Source organism: Salmo salar, chromosome 07 (assembly GCF_965601325.2).
Source record: "Salmo salar chromosome 07, fSalSal1, whole genome shotgun sequence".
NCBI classification, from domain to species: Eukaryota; Metazoa; Chordata; class Actinopteri; order Salmoniformes; family Salmonidae; genus Salmo; species Salmo salar.
The window spans coordinates 23,760,911-23,779,203 of NC_138297.1; the positions used below are offsets into that span (position 1 = coordinate 23,760,911).

The 18,293-nt window shown below is 43.7% G+C and overlaps 1 protein-coding gene across 3 annotated transcripts in view; it reads right to left on the bottom strand.

Annotated features, from left to right (window-relative positions):
• dock11 (dedicator of cytokinesis 11) overlaps positions 1–18,293 on the bottom strand; it is a 112,508-nt gene that overhangs the window by 41,241 nt on the left and 52,974 nt on the right. For 2 of the 3 annotated variants that reach the window (XM_014206849.3, XM_082977476.1), the window contains exons 30-38: positions 18,127–18,238; positions 17,374–17,412; positions 12,523–12,704; positions 10,149–10,259; positions 9,875–9,950; positions 9,179–9,267; positions 7,763–7,886; positions 7,076–7,142; positions 2,994–3,041 (exon numbers count right to left, since the gene is read on the bottom strand). In XM_014206849.3, coding sequence (XP_014062324.3) covers positions 2,994–3,041; positions 7,076–7,142; positions 7,763–7,886; positions 9,179–9,267; positions 9,875–9,950; positions 10,149–10,259; positions 12,523–12,704; positions 17,374–17,412; positions 18,127–18,238 — 848 coding nt within the window. The remainder of the gene's footprint in view (positions 1–2,993; positions 3,042–7,075; positions 7,143–7,762; positions 7,887–9,178; positions 9,268–9,874; positions 9,951–10,148; positions 10,260–12,522; positions 12,705–17,373; positions 17,413–18,126; positions 18,239–18,293) is intronic. The other variant, XM_014206851.3, reaches the window with a different exon arrangement.

An 18,293-nucleotide genomic window follows, 5' to 3' on the forward strand; every position in this document is an offset into this window, starting at 1 on the left:
AGTGCAACAATGCGCACACAGCAGGAGGCTATAAGCGCAAACGTTCCATTAGCGGGAAAACACCATTATCAAAAGTGACTGCAAATGCGATTATGCATGTAATGCTTTTATTATAAAGGTGCATTCTTATGGTGAAAATTATCTTCCCCACACTTGAAACTTTACACGCTGCTTATGTATGCCAGTTAGGCTCTACACCAAATCAAATCAAATTGCATTGGTCACATACAGTACACATGGTTAGCAGATGTTATTGCGAGTGTAGCGAAATGCTTGTGCTTCTAGTTCCGACATTACATGTTAGATATTGCTGCACTATCTAACAATACACACAAATCTAAGTAAAAGAATGTAATAAAAACATATAAATATATGGATGAGCAATGTCAGAGCGGCATAGACTAAGATGCAATAGATAGTATAGAATAAATATGAGATGAGTAATGCAAGATATGTAAACATTATTAAAGTGGCATTATTAAAGTGACTAGTGTTCCATTTATTAAAGTGGCCAATGATTTCAAGTCTGTATGTAGGCAGCTGCCTCTTTGTGCTAGACATGACTGTTTAACAGTCTGATGGCCTTGAGATAGAAGCTGTTTTTCAGTCTGTTTTTCATTCCCCAACAACTACCTAATACACACAAATCTAAAGGGGTGAATGAGAATATGTACATATTGAGCGATGGCCGAGCGGCATAGGCACGGTGCAGTAGATGGTATAAAATACATTATATACATGTGATATGAGTAATGTAAGATATGTAAACATTATTAAAATTGCATTATTTAAAGTGGCGTTGTTTAAAGTGACTAGTGATCCATTTATTAAAGTGTCCAGTGATTTGGTTTCAATGTATGCAGCAGCCTCTCTGAGTTAGTGTTTGTTGTTTAGCAGTCTGATGGCCTTGAGATAGAAGCTGTTTCTCAATCTCTCGGTCCCAGCTTTGATGCACCTGTACTGACGCCTTCTGGATGGTTGTTGTACTTGATGATCTTTTTGGCCTTCCTGTGACATCGGGTGCTGTAGGTGTCCTGGAGGGCAGTTAGTTTGCCCCGATGATGCGTTGTGCAGACCGCACCACCCTCTGGAGAGCCCTGTGGTTGTGGGCGGTGCAGTTGCAGTTGCAGTACCAGGCGGTGATACAGCCCGACAGGATGCTCTCAATTGTGCATCTGTAGAAGTCTGTGAGGGTTTTAGGTGACAAGCCAAATTTCTTCAGCCTCCTGAGGTTGAAGAGGTGCTGTTGCGCCTTCTTCACCACACTGTCTGTGTGGGTGGTCCATTTCAGTTTGTCAGTGATGTACGCAGAGGAACTTAAAACTTTCCATCTTCTCCAATGCTGTCCCGTCGATGTGGATAGGGGGGGTGATCCCTCTGCTGTTTCCTGAAGTCCAATGTCATATCCTTTGTTTTGTTGACGTTGAGTGAGAGGTTATTTTCCTGACACCACACTCATCTCCTCCCTGTAGGCTGTCTCGTCGTTGTTGTTAATCAAGCCTACTACTGTTGTGTCGTCTGCAAACTTGATGATTGATTTGGAGAGAGTAAAGTGGATTAATGTGCTTAATTAATGTGCTTAACTTATTTGTTATTTGTCCACTTAAGCTGTGATACAAACCTTGTATCACAGCTTAAGTGACTATGATTAGAAAAAGTTGGGAGAGAAAAAAAAAGGCATTGCTTCTTGCCTTAAGCTGGGCATCATTCACAAGTGATAATATATCATTCACAAGTTATAGGCTAATATTGTCACCCATCAACTATTCTTGATTTAACCTTGTCTTTACATATACTAATAATTGTTTTGATTTAGAATGGACCATTATCATGCACCTGTCTCGAAACAGGGGAAACCAAACAAAAATTAGTGCAATTATCAAGTGATTACGGTCACGGCAAAAGCCCTAGTCTTGACTCCCACAAACAGACGTACAAACAGAGACACAACAATACACTCCTCTGAACTTAAACAACTACGGAGTTAACTACTCATGTAATGGACTAGCAGGAAACCTAAACCAGATAAACCAGACTCAGAAACACACGTACACCTAAAGTGTAGATGCATTAACAATCATTTATTAGGCAAAAAGGATAACGGTGGCCAAATGCCAGAGGGGTTGAATCATACAGAGGAGTTACTATGTGTGTGACGTAAGGTTGTAACCTGTATGAAGAGTGTGTGCCAAGACCGGCAAAGTAGTTTTCATGAACCTATTGGAACTCACAGGCTCCGGTATTTGAGAAATATTACTGACTGAATATTTCCACGACAGCTGCTGCCCCATACACATAGACTTGAAGTCACCGCAAAAACATCTGCTAAACATGTGTATGTGACATAACATTTGATTTGATTTACAGAAATGTTGCGCAACATGGGCTCTTGGGCTCTCATGAAGTGTTTTGCATTGACGTCAGAATGATTAGAGGGAAAATATAGTGCGGAGTACCAGGCAGTTAGCAGGTTTGGTAGGCTACTAATGACCAGCAGCAGCATCAGAGCTTGGAGAAGACTCAATTTGACTGGCTTAACGACTCGTGACCGCCAGTGTGGCGGCAATACGGTCACGGCAACAGCCCTAGTCTTGAGTCCCACAAACAGACGTACAAACAGAGACACAACAATACACTCCTCTGAACTTAAACAACTAGGGAGTTAAATACTCATGTAATGGACTAGCAGGAAACCCAAACCAGATAAACCAGACTCACTCGTACGCCTAAAGATAAGTGTAGATGCATTAACAATCATTTATTAGCAATAACAAACAAAAAAAGAATAACAACCTTTGACAACCAAGCCTAAAGATGTGTGGGGGACAATAATTATAATACAATCTATTGGACTAGCGAGGAACCTTAGGTTGGACATCCAAGCATTCTTACTCCTACAAATACACACAGAGACACACGTACCACGTACCTGTTTAGGACAAACTTAGTAGCCCTACCTTTTAGTGCTGCACGTAATCCAAACATCATCCTACCTGCCAATGTTTCTCTTTCCAACGTAACGGAACTGCACCAGGCATGTCCTGAAAGAGATTTACGAGGTCCGGATTAATAACGGTTAAGCTCATAGATGTTATTTGCGAATAATAGCCTTGTACATCACACAGTTGACTAAGTGGTATGCAAATAGGACAACAACATCAATCACTTGATAATTGATTGTTATACAGTGGCAAGAAAAAGTATGTGAACCCTTTGGAATTACCTGGACTTCTGCATAAATTGGTCATAACATTTGATCTGATCTTCATCTAGGTCACAACAATAGACAAACACAGTCTGCTTAAACTAATAACACACAAACAATTATATGTTTTCATGTCTTTATTGAACACACCATGTAAACATTCACAGTGCAGGGTGGGAAAAGTATGTGAACCCTTGGATTTAATAACTGGTTTACCCTCCTTTGGCAGCAATAACCTCAACCAAACGTTTTCTGTAGTTGCGGATCAGACTTGCACAACGGTCAGGAGGAATTTTGGACCATTCCTCTTTACAAAACTGTTTCAGTTCAGCATTATTCTTGGGATGTCTGGTGTGAACTGCTCTCTTGCCATAACATCTCAATCGGGTTGAGGTCAGGACTGACTTGGCCACTCCAGAAGGTGCATTTTCTTCTGTTGAAGCCATTCTGTCGTTGATTTACTTCTGTGTTTTAGGTCGTTGTCCTGTTGCATCACCAAAGTTCTGTTGAGCTTCAATTGGCGGACAGATAGCCTAACGTTCCCCTGCAAAATGTCTTGATAAACTTGGGAATACATTTTTTGGTCGATGATAGCAAGCTGTCCAGGCCCTGAGGTAGCAAAGCAGCCACAAACCATGATGCTCCCTCCACCATAATTTACAGTTGGGATGAGGTTTGATGTTGGTGTGCTGTGCCTTTTTTTCTCCACACATAGTGTTGTGTGTTCCTTCCAAACAACTCAACTGCAGTTTCATCTGTCCACAGAATATTTTGCCAGTAGCGCTGGGGAACATCCAGGTGCACTTTTTAAAACTTCAGACTTGCAGCAATGTTTTTTTTTGGACAGCAGTGGCTTCTTCCGTGGTGTCCTCCCATGAACACAATTCTTGTTTAGTGTTTTACGTATCGTAGACTCGTCAACAGAGTTGTTAGCATGTTCCAGAGATTTCTGTAAGTCTTTAGCTGACACTCTAGGATTCTTCTTAACCTCAGAGCATTCTGCACTGTGCTCTTGCAGTCATCTTTGCAGGACAGCCACTCCTAGGGAAAGTAGCAACAGCGCTGAACTTTCTCCATTTATAGACGATTTGTCTTACCGTGGACTGATGAATGTTAAGGCTTTTAGAGATACTTTTGTAACTCTTTCCAGCTTCATGCAAGTCAACAATTCTTAATCTTAGGTCTTCTGAGATCTCTTTCATTTGACGCATGGTTACAATCAGGCAATGCTTCTTGTGAATAAAAAACTAACATTTTGTGAGAGTTTTTTTATCGGGCAAGGCAGCTCTAACCAACATCTCCAATCTCATCTCATTGATTGGACTCCAGGTTAGCTGACTCCTGACTCCAATTAGCTTTTGGAGAAGTCATTAGATCAAATTTGATGAATAATTTATGCAGAAATCCAGTTAATTCCGAAGGGTTCACATACAGTGCCTTGCAAAAGTATTCATCCCCTTGGCGTTTTTCCTATTTTGTTGCATTACAACCTGTAATTAAAATGGATTTTTTATTTGGATTTCATGTAATGGACATACACAAAATAGTCAAAATTGGTGAAGTGAAATGGAAAAAGTTGTTTAAAAAAATTATTAAAACATGTAAAACAGAAAAGTGGTGCGTGTATATGTGTTCACCCCCTTTGCTATGAAGCCCCTAAATAAGATCTGGTGCAACCAATTACCTTCAGAAGTCACATAACTAGTTAAATAAAGTCCACCTGTGTGAAATCTAAGTTTCACATGATCTCAGTATATATACTGTTCTGAAAGGCTCAAGCAAGCGGCACAATGAAGACCAAGGAGCTCTCCAAACAGGTCAGGGACAAAGTTGTGTATAAGTACAGATCAGGGTTGGGTTACAAATAAATATCTGAAACTTTGAACATCCCACGGAGCACCATTAAATCCATTATACATTTTTTTTTTAAAGAATATGGGACCACAAACCTGCCAAGAGAGGGCCGCCCACCAAAACTCACAGACCAGGCAAGGAGGGCATTAATCAGAGAGGCAACAAAGAGACCAAAGATAACCCTGAAAGAGCTGCAAAGCTCCACAGCGGAGATTGGAGTATCTGTCCATATGACCACTTTAAGCCATTCACTTCACAGATCTGGGCTTTATGTAAGAGTGGCCAGAAAAAAAGCCATTGCTTAAAGAAAAAAATAAGCAAACATGTTTGGTGTTCACCAAAAGGCATGTGGGAGACTCCCCAAACATATGGAAGAAGGTACTCTGGTCAGATGAGACTAAAATTGAGCTTTTTGGCCATCAAGGAAAATGCTATGTCTGGCACAAACCCAACACCTCTCATCACCCATCACACCATCCCCATAGTGAAGCATGCTGGTGGCAGCATCATGCTGTGGGGATGTTTTTCCATCGGCAGGGACTGGGAAACTGGTCAGAATTGAAGGAATGACAGATGGCGCTGAATACAGGGAAATTCTTGAGGGAAACCTGTTTCAGTCTTCCAGAGATTTGAGACTGGGACGGAGGTTGATCTTCCAATGACCCTAAGCACACTACTAAAGCAACACTTAAGTGGTTTAAGGGGAAACATTTAAATGTCTTGTAATGGCCTAGTCAAAGCCCAGACCTCAATCTAATTGAGAATCTGTGGTATGACTTAAAGATTGCTGTACACCAGCGGAACCCATCCAACTTGAAGGATCTGGAGCAGTCTTGCCTTGAAGAATGGGTAAAAATTCCAGTGGCTAGATGTGTCAAGCTTATAGAGACATACCCCAAGAGACTTGAAGCTGTAATTGCTGCAAAGTGTCTCTACAAAGTATTGACTTTGGGGGGGTGAATATTCATTTTTTTTGGTCTTATTTCTTGTTTGTTTCACAATAAAACATATTTTGCATCTTCAAAGTGGTAGGCATGTTGTGTAAATAAAATGATACAAACCCCCCAAAAAAATGTTAAGGCAACAAAATAGGAAAATGCCAAGGCGGGTGAATACTTTCGCAAGAAAATGTACTTTTTCTTGCCACTGTAGGTTACAGTAGCCAGATGAAAGGGTAAGGGAGTAAAACCGCTTCAGTATGTGTCAACAACACAACAGAGCATTATGGAAAGTCAGGGTGGAGTTCAAATGAAGGCCAAATACTCCCAAGACTGCAATTCCAAATCAAATTCGATTGGTTGCATACACATATTTAGAAGACATAATTGCGGGTGTAGTGAAATATTTGTGTTCCATCGAATCCACCTAGGAATATTTTACATAGTGGCTGTGTTTAAAAATGATTGCCTGTGCACGCACACACACACACACACACACACACACACACCTTATTCTGACAGTTTAAGGGCTAGAGCTCAGGGTTTGTCCTGGGCAGGGTGTATGATCAGGAAAACTTCCTGACTCTAATCCTGCATCCACACAAGAGAATATAACCTATTATATTCTAATCCTGCATCCACACAAGAGAATATAACCTATTATATTCTAATCCTGCATCCACACAAGAGAATATAACCTATTATATTCTAATCCTGCATCCACAAAAGAGAATATAACCTATTATATTCTAATCCTGCATCCACACAAGAGAATATAACCTATTATATTCTAATCCTGCATCCACAAAAGAGAATATAACCTATTATATTCTAATCCTGCATCCACACAAGAGAATATAACCTATTATATTCTAATCCTGCATCCACACAAGAGAATATGACCTATTATATTCTAATCCTGCATCCACACAAGCTAATATAACCTATTATATTCTAATCCTGCATCCACACAAGAGAATATAACCTATTATATTCTAGTCCTGCATCCACACAGATGTTCTCTGGATTCACTCCAGTAGACTAACTAGAACCTATTCTATTGTGATCTTGTACTCACTCCAGTAGACTGAGGAAGTTGATGATGTCCTGAGGGTTGACCTTGTTCCAGTAGGCCAGCAGGGTGTCTAGAGACAGAGACACAACAGGAGAGTGACAGACACTGAGACAGCTTCTGTAGCAGGCCAACAGGCAGAAACACCCAGAAGATTACACAATGTCCAGGTCTGCGTCCCAAATGACACCATATTGCCTTTGTAGTGCACTACTTTTGAACAGGCCCTGGCCAAAAGTAGTGCACTAAGTAGCACATCGGTGTCTGCTAAAACCGCACAACAGTAAAAAATTCCACGGATGAGGCCAATGAAAATATTTGCCTAAATATGATCCCCAATCAGAGACAACAAAAAACAGCTGCCTCTGATTGGGAACCATACCAGGCCAACAAAGAAATAGACAACCTAGATTACCCACCCTAGTCACACCCCGACCTAACCAACATAGAGAATAAAAGGCTCTCTATGGTCAGGGCGTGACAGTGTCAGGGTTGGGGCCAATTTCATTTAAATTCCAGCCAATTCAGGAAGTACACTGACATTCCAATTCCAGTTCTCTTCAATGCTTTTTAATGAGTAAAATTTAGAATTGGAATTTGGTTTACTTTCTGAAATGACTGGAATTGAAATCAAATTGACCCCAACCCTGGTATGTGTTCTAAATGGATGTAATATTGTGTTGCTGTACTGACCGTCTGAGACGGTCCTGACGATGTGAAGGAAACACAGAAGCAGTCCTTTGATCTCATAGTGGCCCAGTCTGCCTATGGGAGGGAGAGTAGTACTGCTGCTCATAGTGGAGCCCCGCCGGTGGAGCTGGAGGACAATACACCATAGAGGAAGAAAACATGGTATCAGAAACAGTCGCAGGGAGGGACACGACAGAGTAAGAAAACATGGACGTATAGTCCCTCCCCTCCGTTAAATAAAATCCTAACTATAAACTTTCAACTAAAAACGTACATATGTTATATTTTTGAAGACCAAATCTAAATGACCAAACATCAATATCTGACGGGGAACAAAACTTATATGATATCAGGCTCTCCTTGTCTGTCTGTCTGTCTCACCTCAGAGCCCCTTCTGTGGAGCTGTGGGGAGAAACACCACAGAGGAAGAAAACACAGTGGCATTTATTCATACCACCAAAAAAAAAGACAATTATTTGAAGCAGTGGCACTTAGTCCTACTATATGACAGGGGTTCAAACCTTTTTGTCCCGTGACCTAATTTTGATATCAAAGCAATTTCGTGACCCCCACTGTGTAAAAAAAAAGGTGATATAATCAACAGCCAATGTTAACTTCTTTATTTGGGGCTATGACAGTGTATTACACATCAGTCTGACAGCTTTCATTGACAATGTTGTTTTTCCCCCGGTCTGATTTGTGGCCTGGTCCTGTCCACTCTATTCTAATGAGTCCTGTGGCGGCTTGTGAGCATTGTACGTGTTCCCGAGACTCTTAGCTTTCAGGATTGGGGTCATAACAGCTTATACTGTAGCTCAGAGTTTTTCCATGGTCAACAATTTCCCGTGTGAACCAAGAATGGTCCACCACCCAAAGGACATTCAACCAACTTGACACAACTGTGGGAAGCATTGGAGTCTACATGGGCCAGCATCCCTGTGGAACACTTTGACACCTTGTAGAGTCCATGCCCCGACAAATTGAGTCTGTACTGAGGGCAAAACAGGGGGTGCAACTCAATATTAGGAAGGTGTTCCTAATGTTTGGTATACTCAGTGTATATCGCTACAATAAATAATAAAGGCTTGCAAGTGTTGGAGAAATGACCCAAACGAAAAACAACAAATAAGATCTTTTATCAGTTCATATCATGGTTATTTTTTTATGGAACAGGATGTAGACCGTCATATTCAATTTGACTGTTCCGCTACGATGTGCTCTACTGAACTTTACTCATGGCGTCCCCTATGGTTCTGTCCCAAATCACACCCTATTCCCTACATAGTACACTACTTTTGACCAGAGCCCTATGTGCCCTGGTCAAAAGTAGTGCACTATATATAGGGAATATGGTGCCATATTCTCTTTTTTTATTTTTATTTGTATTGGCCCATCCACTACTCTAACTCTGTCTCTTACCTCAGAGCTATCTGGAGTGCTGGGGTCCATAAACAGAGATCCTCTGGAGTCCTCCCTCCTCACCAAGTGGCCGTTCTGAGCTACTGGGCCTGGGGAGTACAGAGACACATGTTCACATAGCTTCTCAGATGTATTTGGGGGAGGGGGTAGGTAACAGTAGTTTAGGTAGCCAAGAGGTTAAAGATGTGGATCAGTAAAGGATTCAGAAAGGTTGCTGGTTCAAGTCCCAGGCCAGGAAATACAGAAGAATGACCACCATTACTGTTGTGGCCTTGAGCATGGCACTTAACCCCCAAAGACATCTATCTAGAGGCGCTAACCCGCGGTTGACACCATGCCTCTCAGTGTGTGTGTGTTGCACAGGTGGCGTCTGAATTGGGGAGGACGGGATGGATGGAATGGTATCAAACACATGGGAACCATGTGTTTAATATCCTTTGGTTTACTTACTCCATTCCACACGTTCTGCCCTCACCAGCCTCCTGTGGTGTGTGGGTTTGGGAAAATGGCAGACGGAGAATTTCCGTTCTAACCAAATGGACAATAAAACACCTATTTTACCGCCAGTTCCCAAACATCAAAGCAACATTTTGATGGGATATTACAATTCTAACGTCCCTTATTTATCTTTATGAATAATTTCCTGCTCCTACTGTTGGCAGTGGTTAACACATTGATGACAGACGTCACACTAACCGTGGTCTTTATCGATGGCCGTGCTGGTCCTGCGGCTGTCCATCAAGCCGGTTGATCTCAAGTCATCTCTGGAGCCCTGGAAGAGCACAGGACAATCACAAGGGTAGGGGTCCATTCTATTTCAATTCAGTCAAATCAGGAAATAATTCCAATTCATAATTTTCATCCAAACTCGAAAACGCCAATATATGACTGATTTACTCCTGGTTTACTCTATCTGGTCGATAGAGTAAACCAGGACCTCCGGGGGGTAGAAGGTAGGTGGGGGACTCACGGTGAAGCCCAGGCCAGGGCTGGAGGTGTGATGCTGGGCAGACAGCTGTTTGAGGTTCTGGTAGAGCAGCTCCAGCAGTGGCAGGTACAGTAGACAGATTCGGGCCTGATTCTGACATGGGGGGGGGGGGGGTAACAAGTTAATGTCTTTTTCCAACAATCTTTATTGTTGTTTCATTTGCATACACAGTGTGTTGCTAGCACGCCAACGGGATCTGTGTGGTCTATGGAACAGTGAACCATAACAAACAGTACAACACTACTGTGTGAGACTGTGCCAACCAAAACAACTATTATCTACTGTATCATTAGAGAAGGGCTATTCGAAAGCTGGCCTTTCTATCAATACAATGCTCCGCTGCCAGCGACAATTTGGATCTACAGTGTGGATTTGCATAACCGATTTCTTCTTATCTTGGGTCTGTGGAAACTAGTCTAGTTATTCATTTACTATCCTCTATTTTCCAAAACAGCAACAGCGACTCGGACTGTTTCCCCTGCTGCTGTATGAACACGGTTCATTTCCCTTTATAAACCTATATTAAAAAGTACAGATGTAGGATCTTAATTTGATCACCCGGTTGCAGGAGAACTTTGCTGCAATCCAGGAAATGTTTAACTTGTCGTGTATTTGAGGTTTAAAAAGGCTTCTGAATTTTTCCCCTCTCTCTCCCCCTCACCTTTCTGCTTTACTATTAAATATTAATTTAGAAACAGCCTATAGCCTTTTATTGTTTTATAGGGTGATGTTTCTTTACCTATAATGAGCTCTCCCTCTCTCACTCTCTCTTTCTGCCCCCTCACTCACCTCACTCTCTCTTTCTGTCACTCACTCATTCACTCACTCACTCACTCTCTCTTTCTGTCACTCACTCATTCACTCACTCATTCACTCTCTCTTTCCTCGCTCACTCACTCACTCACTCACTCATTCACTCACTCACTCACTCACTCACTCACTCACTCTTTCTGTCACTCACTCACTCACTCACTCACTCACTCACTCACTCACTCACTCACTCTTTCTGTCACTCACTCACTCACTCTTTCTGTCACTCACTCACTCACTCTTTCTGTCACTCACTCACTCACTCACTCACTCTTTCTGTCACTCACTCACTCACTCTTTCTGTCACTCACTCACTCTTTCTGTCACTCACTCACTCACTCTCTCTGTCACTCACTCACTCACTCTCTCTGTCACTCACTCACTCACTCTTTCTGTCACTCACTCACTCACTCTTTCTGTCACTCACTCACTCTTTCTGTCACTCACTCATTCACTCACTCACTCACTCTTTCTGTCACTCACTCACTCACTCACTCTTTCTGTCACTCACTCACTCTTTCTGTCACTCACTCACTCACTCTTTCTGTCACTCACTCACTCTTTCTGTCACTCACTCACTCACTCTTTCTGTCACTCACTCACTCACTCTTTCTGTCACTCACTCACTCACTCTTTCTGTCACTCACTCACTCTTTCTGTCACTCACTCTTTCTGTCACTCACTCTTTCTGTCACTCACTCTTTCTGTCACTCACTCACTCTTTCTGTCACTCACTCACTCACTCACTCACTCACTCACTCACTCACTCACTCACTCACTCACTCACTCACTCACTCACTCACTCACTCGCTCTCTCTTTCTGTCACTCACTCACTCTCTCACTCCCTCTTTCTGTCACTCACTCTCACTCTCTCTTTCTGTCACTCATTCACTCACTCACTCTCTCACTCTCTCTTTCTGTCACTCACTCACTCACTCACTCTCTCTTTCTGTCACTCACTCACTCTCTCACTCTCTCTTTCTGTCACTCACTCACTCACTCTCTCACTCTCTCTTTCTGTCACTCACTCACTCACTCTCTCTTTCTGTCACTCTGTCACTCACTCTCTTTCTGTCACTCACTCTCTGTCACTCACTCACTCACTCACTCACTGTTTCTCTCATGTTGTACTGGTGTAGCAGTCTGTCTGTCTCCCCTCTCCTCACGTTGTACTGGTGTAGCAGTCAGTCTGTCTCCCCCCTCCTCACGTTGTACTGGTGTAGCAATCTGTCTGTCTCCCCCCTCCTCATGTTGTACTGGTGTAGCAGTCTGTCTGTCTCCCCCCTCCTCATGTTGTACTGGTGTAGCAGTCTGTCTGTCTCCCCCCTCCTCATGTTGTACTGGTGTAGCAGTCTGTCTGTCTCCCCCCTCCTCACGTTGTACTGGTGTAGCAGTCTGTCTGTCTCCCCCCTCCTCATGTTGTACTGGTGTAGCAGTCTGTCTGTCTCCCCCCTCCTCATGTTGTACTGGTGTAGCGGTCTGTCTGTCTCCCCCCTCCTCATGTTGTACTGGTGTAGCAGTCTGTCTGTCTCCCCTCCTCCTCACCTTGTACTGGGTGTAACGGTCGTCCATGGCGTGTTTGATGAGCAGGTTCTTCAGGACGGCCACAGCCAGCTGTCTGACCTCTGGTGACCCCTGCAGGGCCTCGGCCACCTCCCTCAGCAGCAGACCAACCAGGAAGTGGTTCTTACAGTAATCCTCCGTCAGCGCAGACTCCAGGCTCTGATCTGGGGTCATAGGTCAACATGGTTAGGTCATGCCCTAAATCACACCCTACCCTATTCACTGGCCAAAAGCAGTGCACTATATAGGGAATAGGGTGCTCCGGTGAAAAGAAGGGCACTACAAAGGGAACACATACGGGTATTAGCAGCAGGTGCAGACTACCCCGCTGTAATATAAAGGGGTGCATCTTTGACTTCAATCTGACTGGTAGCATTCAAGTGACATGGAAGATATCCTGTTGTTTCACTCATGGAACGATGTGTCTGACAAATTCCAGGGAAGAATGCGACAACATCACATGTTGAACACAATGACTCAGCATCCTTTTTCTCCAATGCAAAACACTACCACCTCTAATGAGGGAAATGAGAGAAACACCACCATCTCCAATGAGGGAAATCAGAGAAACACCAACCACGTCTAATGAGGGAAATCAGAGAAACACTACCACCTCCAATGAGGGAAATGAGAGAAACACCACCACCTCCAATGAGGGAAATCAGACAAACACCAACCACGTCTAATGAGGGAAACGAGAGAAACACCACCACGTCTAATGAGGGAAACGAGAGAAACACCACCACATCCAATGAGGGAAACGAGAGAAACACCACCACCTCCAATGAGGGAAATGAGAGAAACACCACCACCTCAATGAGGGAAATGAGAGAAACACCACCACCTCTAATGAGGGAAATGAGACAAACACCAACCACATCTAATGAGGGAAATCAGAGAAACACCCTCACCTCTAATGAGGGAAATGAGAGAAACACCACCACCTCTAATGAGGGAAATGAGACAAACACCACCACCTCTAATGAGGGAAATGAGAGAAACACCCTCACGTCTAATGAGGAAAATGAGAGAAACACCACCACCTCCAATGAGGGAAATGAGAGAAACACCACCACCTCAATGAGGGAAATGAGAGAAACACCACCACGTCTAATGAGGAAAATGAGAGAAACACCACCACCTCCAATGAGGGAAATGAGCGAAACACCACCACCTCCAATGAGGTAAATGAGAGAAACACCACCAGCTCTGAGGTAAATGAGAGAAACACCACCACCTCCAATGAGGGAAATGAGCGAAACACCACCAGCTCTGAGGGAAATGAGAGAAACACCACCACCTCCAATGAGGGAAATGAGAGAAACACCACCACCTCCAATGAGGGAAATGAGAGAAACACCACCACCTCCAATGAGGGAAATGAGCGAAACACCACCACCTCCAATGAGGTAAATGAGAGAAACACCACCACCTCCAATGAGGGAAATGAGCGAAACACCACCAGCTCTGAGGGAAATGAGAGAAACACCACCACCTCCAATGAGGGAAATGAGAGAAACACCACCACCTCCAATGAGGGAAATGAGAGAAACACCACCACCTCCAATGAGGGAAATGAGCGAAACACCACCACCTCCAATGAGGGAAATGAGAGAAACACCACCACCTCCAATGAGGGAAATGAGCGAAACACCACCACCTCTAATGAGGTAAATGAGAGAAACACCACCACCTCAATGAGGGAAATGAGCGAAACACCACCACCTCTAATGAGGGAAATCAGAGAAAAACCTGTGAGAGCATGAACCCCAAAGAAATAAACCACGAGGCAGAACAGCATCAAAGCATCTTGGCATAGATTCTACAATTGCCTGGAACTCTATTGGAGGGATGCGACACCATTCTTCCATGAGAAATTCCATCATTTGGTGCTTTGTTGATGGTGCTGGAAAACGCTCCAGAATCTCCCATAAGTGTTCAATTGGGTTGAGATCTGGTGACTGAGACGGCCATGGCATATGGTTTACATCGTTTTCATACTGATCAAACCATTCAGTGACCACTCGTACCTTGTGGATGGGGGCATTGTCATCCTATGGGGGCATAGCCATGGTAGCCAAAATAATGGCCTGCCCGGCATTTTATACATGACCCTGAGCCAGCAGCGGTTCTAGACCATTTAAACTGGGGGGGCCAAGCTGGGGCCAGTTGTACTGTTAGAGGGGCCAGTTACATTAGACGTTATTGTTGTTCTTCACTGCATTAGCAGGCAAAAGACCATGTTCATAATCATCATCGTTGCCACTGTCTAATAACGGATGTAAAAAAAGAACGATAGCAAAAATGTGTTATGTAAAAATGATTTCATACTCCACATTTAGGGGGGCGACAAGGTGTTCCAAAATTGTTGTCACAGGGGCACTGCCCCCCCCCCCAAAGAATCGCTAGTCCCCTGAGCATGATGGGATGTTAATTGCTTGATAAACTCAGGAACCACACCTGTGTGGAAGCACCCGCTTTCAATATACTTTGCATTCCTCATTTACTTAAGTGCTTCCATTATTTTGGTAGTTACCGGTGTATATCAAATGTAAAAATGTATATACCACGTTTAGAGATGTAGGCTTTATGTGTAGGTTTAGGCCAAAGACATCTCTCCACTACAGTAAAATATAAGGTGTGAGTGTTATTGATTAAATATTGTGTTTAAGAACGTTGTTTAAATAATCCCACACAAGTTGTTTTCTGATTTCCCCTCAGGTTCTCTCTGAGCTGTTAATGCTGCTTTACTACTGTCAGACAGGACTAACAAGACTAACAAGAGATTTGGAATGATAGACAGAGAGAGAGAGAGACAGACAGAGAGAGAGAGAGAGAGAGAAGAGAGGAGAAGGCAGAGAGAGTGAGAGAAGTGAAGGCAGAGAGAGAGAGAGAGAGAGAGAGAGAGAGGAGCGAGAGGAGAGAGAGAGGAGAAGGCAGAGAGAGAGAGAGAGAGAGGAGAAGGCAGAGAGAGTGAGAGAAGTGAAGGCAGAGAGAGAGAGAGAGAGAGAGAGAGAGGAGAAGGTAGAGAGAGAGAGAGAGAGAGAGGAGAAGGCAGAGAGAGTGAGAGAAGTGAAGGCAGAGAGAGAGAGAGAGAGAGAGAGAGAGGAGAAGGTAGAGAGAGAAGTCAGAATGAGAGAGAAGTGAAAGCAGAGAGAGTGAGAGAAAGAAAGAGAGAGAAATAAAGAGAGAGAGAGAAGGCATAGAGAGAGAGAGAGAGAGAGGAGAAAGCAGAGAGAGAGAAAGAGAGAGAGAGGAAAAGTCAGAGAGAGAAGGTAGAGAGAGAGAAGTGAAGGCAGAGAGAGAGAGAGGAGAAGGCAGAGAGAGAAGTGAAGGCAGAGACAGAGAGAGAGAGAGAGAGAGAGAGAGAGAGAGAGAGAGAGAGGAGAAGGCAGAGAGAGAGAAAGCAGAGAGAGTGAGAGAAAGAAAGAGAGAGAGTGGAGAAGGCAGAGAGAAAAGGCAGAGAGAGAGAAAGAGGGAGAGAGAATGGAGAAGGCAGAGAGAGAGAGAGAGAGAGAGAGAGAGAGAGAGAGGAGAAGGCAGAGAGAGAGAAGTGAATGCAGAGAGAGAGTGAGAGAAAGAAAGAGAGTGAGAGAGAGGAGAAGGCAGAGAGAGAAGGCAGAGCGAGAGAGAAGTGAATGCAGAGAGAGAGTGAGAGAAAGAAAGAGAGTGAGAGAGAGGAGAAGGCAGAGAGAGAAGGCAGAGAGGGAGAAGTGAAGGCAGAGAGAGAGAGAGAGAAGTGAAAGCAGAGAGAGTGAGAGAAAGAAAGAGAGTGAGAGAAAGAAAGAGAGAGTGAGAATGGAGAAGGCAGAGAGAGAGAGAGAGAGAGAGAGAGAGAGAGAGAGGAGAAGGCAGAGAGAGAGAAAGCAGAGAGAGAGAAAGCAGAGAGAGAGAAAGCAGAGAGAGTGAGAGAAAGAAAGAGAGAGAGTGGAGAAGGCAGAGAGAAAAGGCAGAGAGAGAGAAAGAGAGAGGGAGAGAGAGAGGAAAAGGCAGAGAGAAAGAAAGAGAGAGAGTGGAGAAGGCAGAGAGAAAAGGCAGAGAGAGAGAAAGAGAGAGGGAGAGAGAGAGGAAAAGGCAGAGAGAGAGGAGAGAAAGAGAGGGAGAGGAAAAGGCAGAGAGAGAAGGCAGAGCGAGAGAAGTGAATGCAGAGAGAGAGAGAGAGAAGTGAAAGCAGAGAGAGTGAGAGAAAGAAAGAGAGTGAGAGAAAGAAAGAGAGTGAGAAGGCAGAGGAGAGAGAGAGAGAGAGAGAGAGAGAGAGAGAGAGAGAGAGAGAAGGCAGAGAGAGAGAGAAGTGAAGGCAGAGAGTGAGAGAAAGAGAGAGGGAAGGCGAGAGAGAAGGCAGAGAGAGAGAGAAGTGAAGGCAGAGAGTGAGAGAAAGAGAAAGAGAGAGAGAGAGAGAGAGAAGGCAGAGAGAGAGAGAGTGAAGGCAGAGAGTGAGAGAAAGAGAAAGAGAGAGAGAGAAAGAGAAAGAGAGAGGAGTGAAGGCAGAGAGAGAGAGAAAGAGAGAAAGAATGCAGTAGTCCCACAGGCAGAGGCAGCATGAAAGACTCTCCCCTCGTCTTTCAAGTCTGAAATCATCAATTAAAACATTCAAGAGAAGAAAATTAATTTGATTTCCACGATCCAAGCCAGCAAGAAGTGTGACAAACTCCAGGCCACTACAAAGCATTGGCCAAAGCAGGTAGTATGGAGGATGTTAGCAATCATGAAAAGTGAATTAATGAGTGTCCTGGATAGACGGGGCTAGCGGAAATGAGTTGGTTAGTGGCGTGCGGTGTCAGCTGGCGTTCAAACTGCAAACGTGTCAGTTGATGTTGTGGAGGCATCACCTACCTACTGCGCCAAAAATCTCCGTCGCGTACGAAATAAAATCTAACGACCACAAGCAAAACAAAACAAAAGGGAGGAGAAAAATTAGGAAATTAAATGAACATACCATGCATTATTATTATCAGAACACACTATGGCTGTGGTGGGGTGAAAAACATTCATAGAATTCCTTTTTACAACCCTCCTTTTGCTGGACTCCACATGGTCTGCTCTGTAATAGACTTGTGTGAGAACTGGTGAGTGGGCCAAACCATTGAGGCAGATTAGTGGTGGGGTTGTGGTTTGTAGGTGAGGGTGATGTAACAAATCATAGGAGCACAGCTTTGGACTTCGTAGTGTATACTGGTTTTTGCAATTCAGTTACAATAATTGATACATTAAAGGGAAATTTCACCACTTTTGAAACTCAAACTTGTACCGGTACCCCCTGTATATATAGCCATGCTATTGTTATTTTACTGCTGCTCTTTAATTATTTGTTAAGGGCTTGTAAGTAAGCACTTCACTGTAAGATCTTCTTCACCTGTTGTATTCAGCACATGTGACAAATAACATTGATTTGATATTGAGGATGAATATTACGTTGAAAAGTGGTGAAATGTCCCTTTAAGTGACCAGGACAAAGGAAAACCAGCAGCAATGCAGAACAGGAAGGCCTAATTTGTGCCTCCCAGGATTACGTGTGTGGCAGTGGCAGGGAGCAAATGCAGGTAGGGAGTTGACAGGACAGAGGCGCATGGAGTGAGAGCAGCTTACCCTGAACTCTCTGCAGCTTGGTGCGTCCAAAAGCCATGGGCAGGTTAAGCGGGATGTAGTGCTCGTGGTTACACACCGTCATGAGGAAGTCAAACTTCATCTCGGTCAAGACCTGTCGGTCAACAAAGAACTCCAGTATTACAAAACGAGATTAAACAAACAAGATA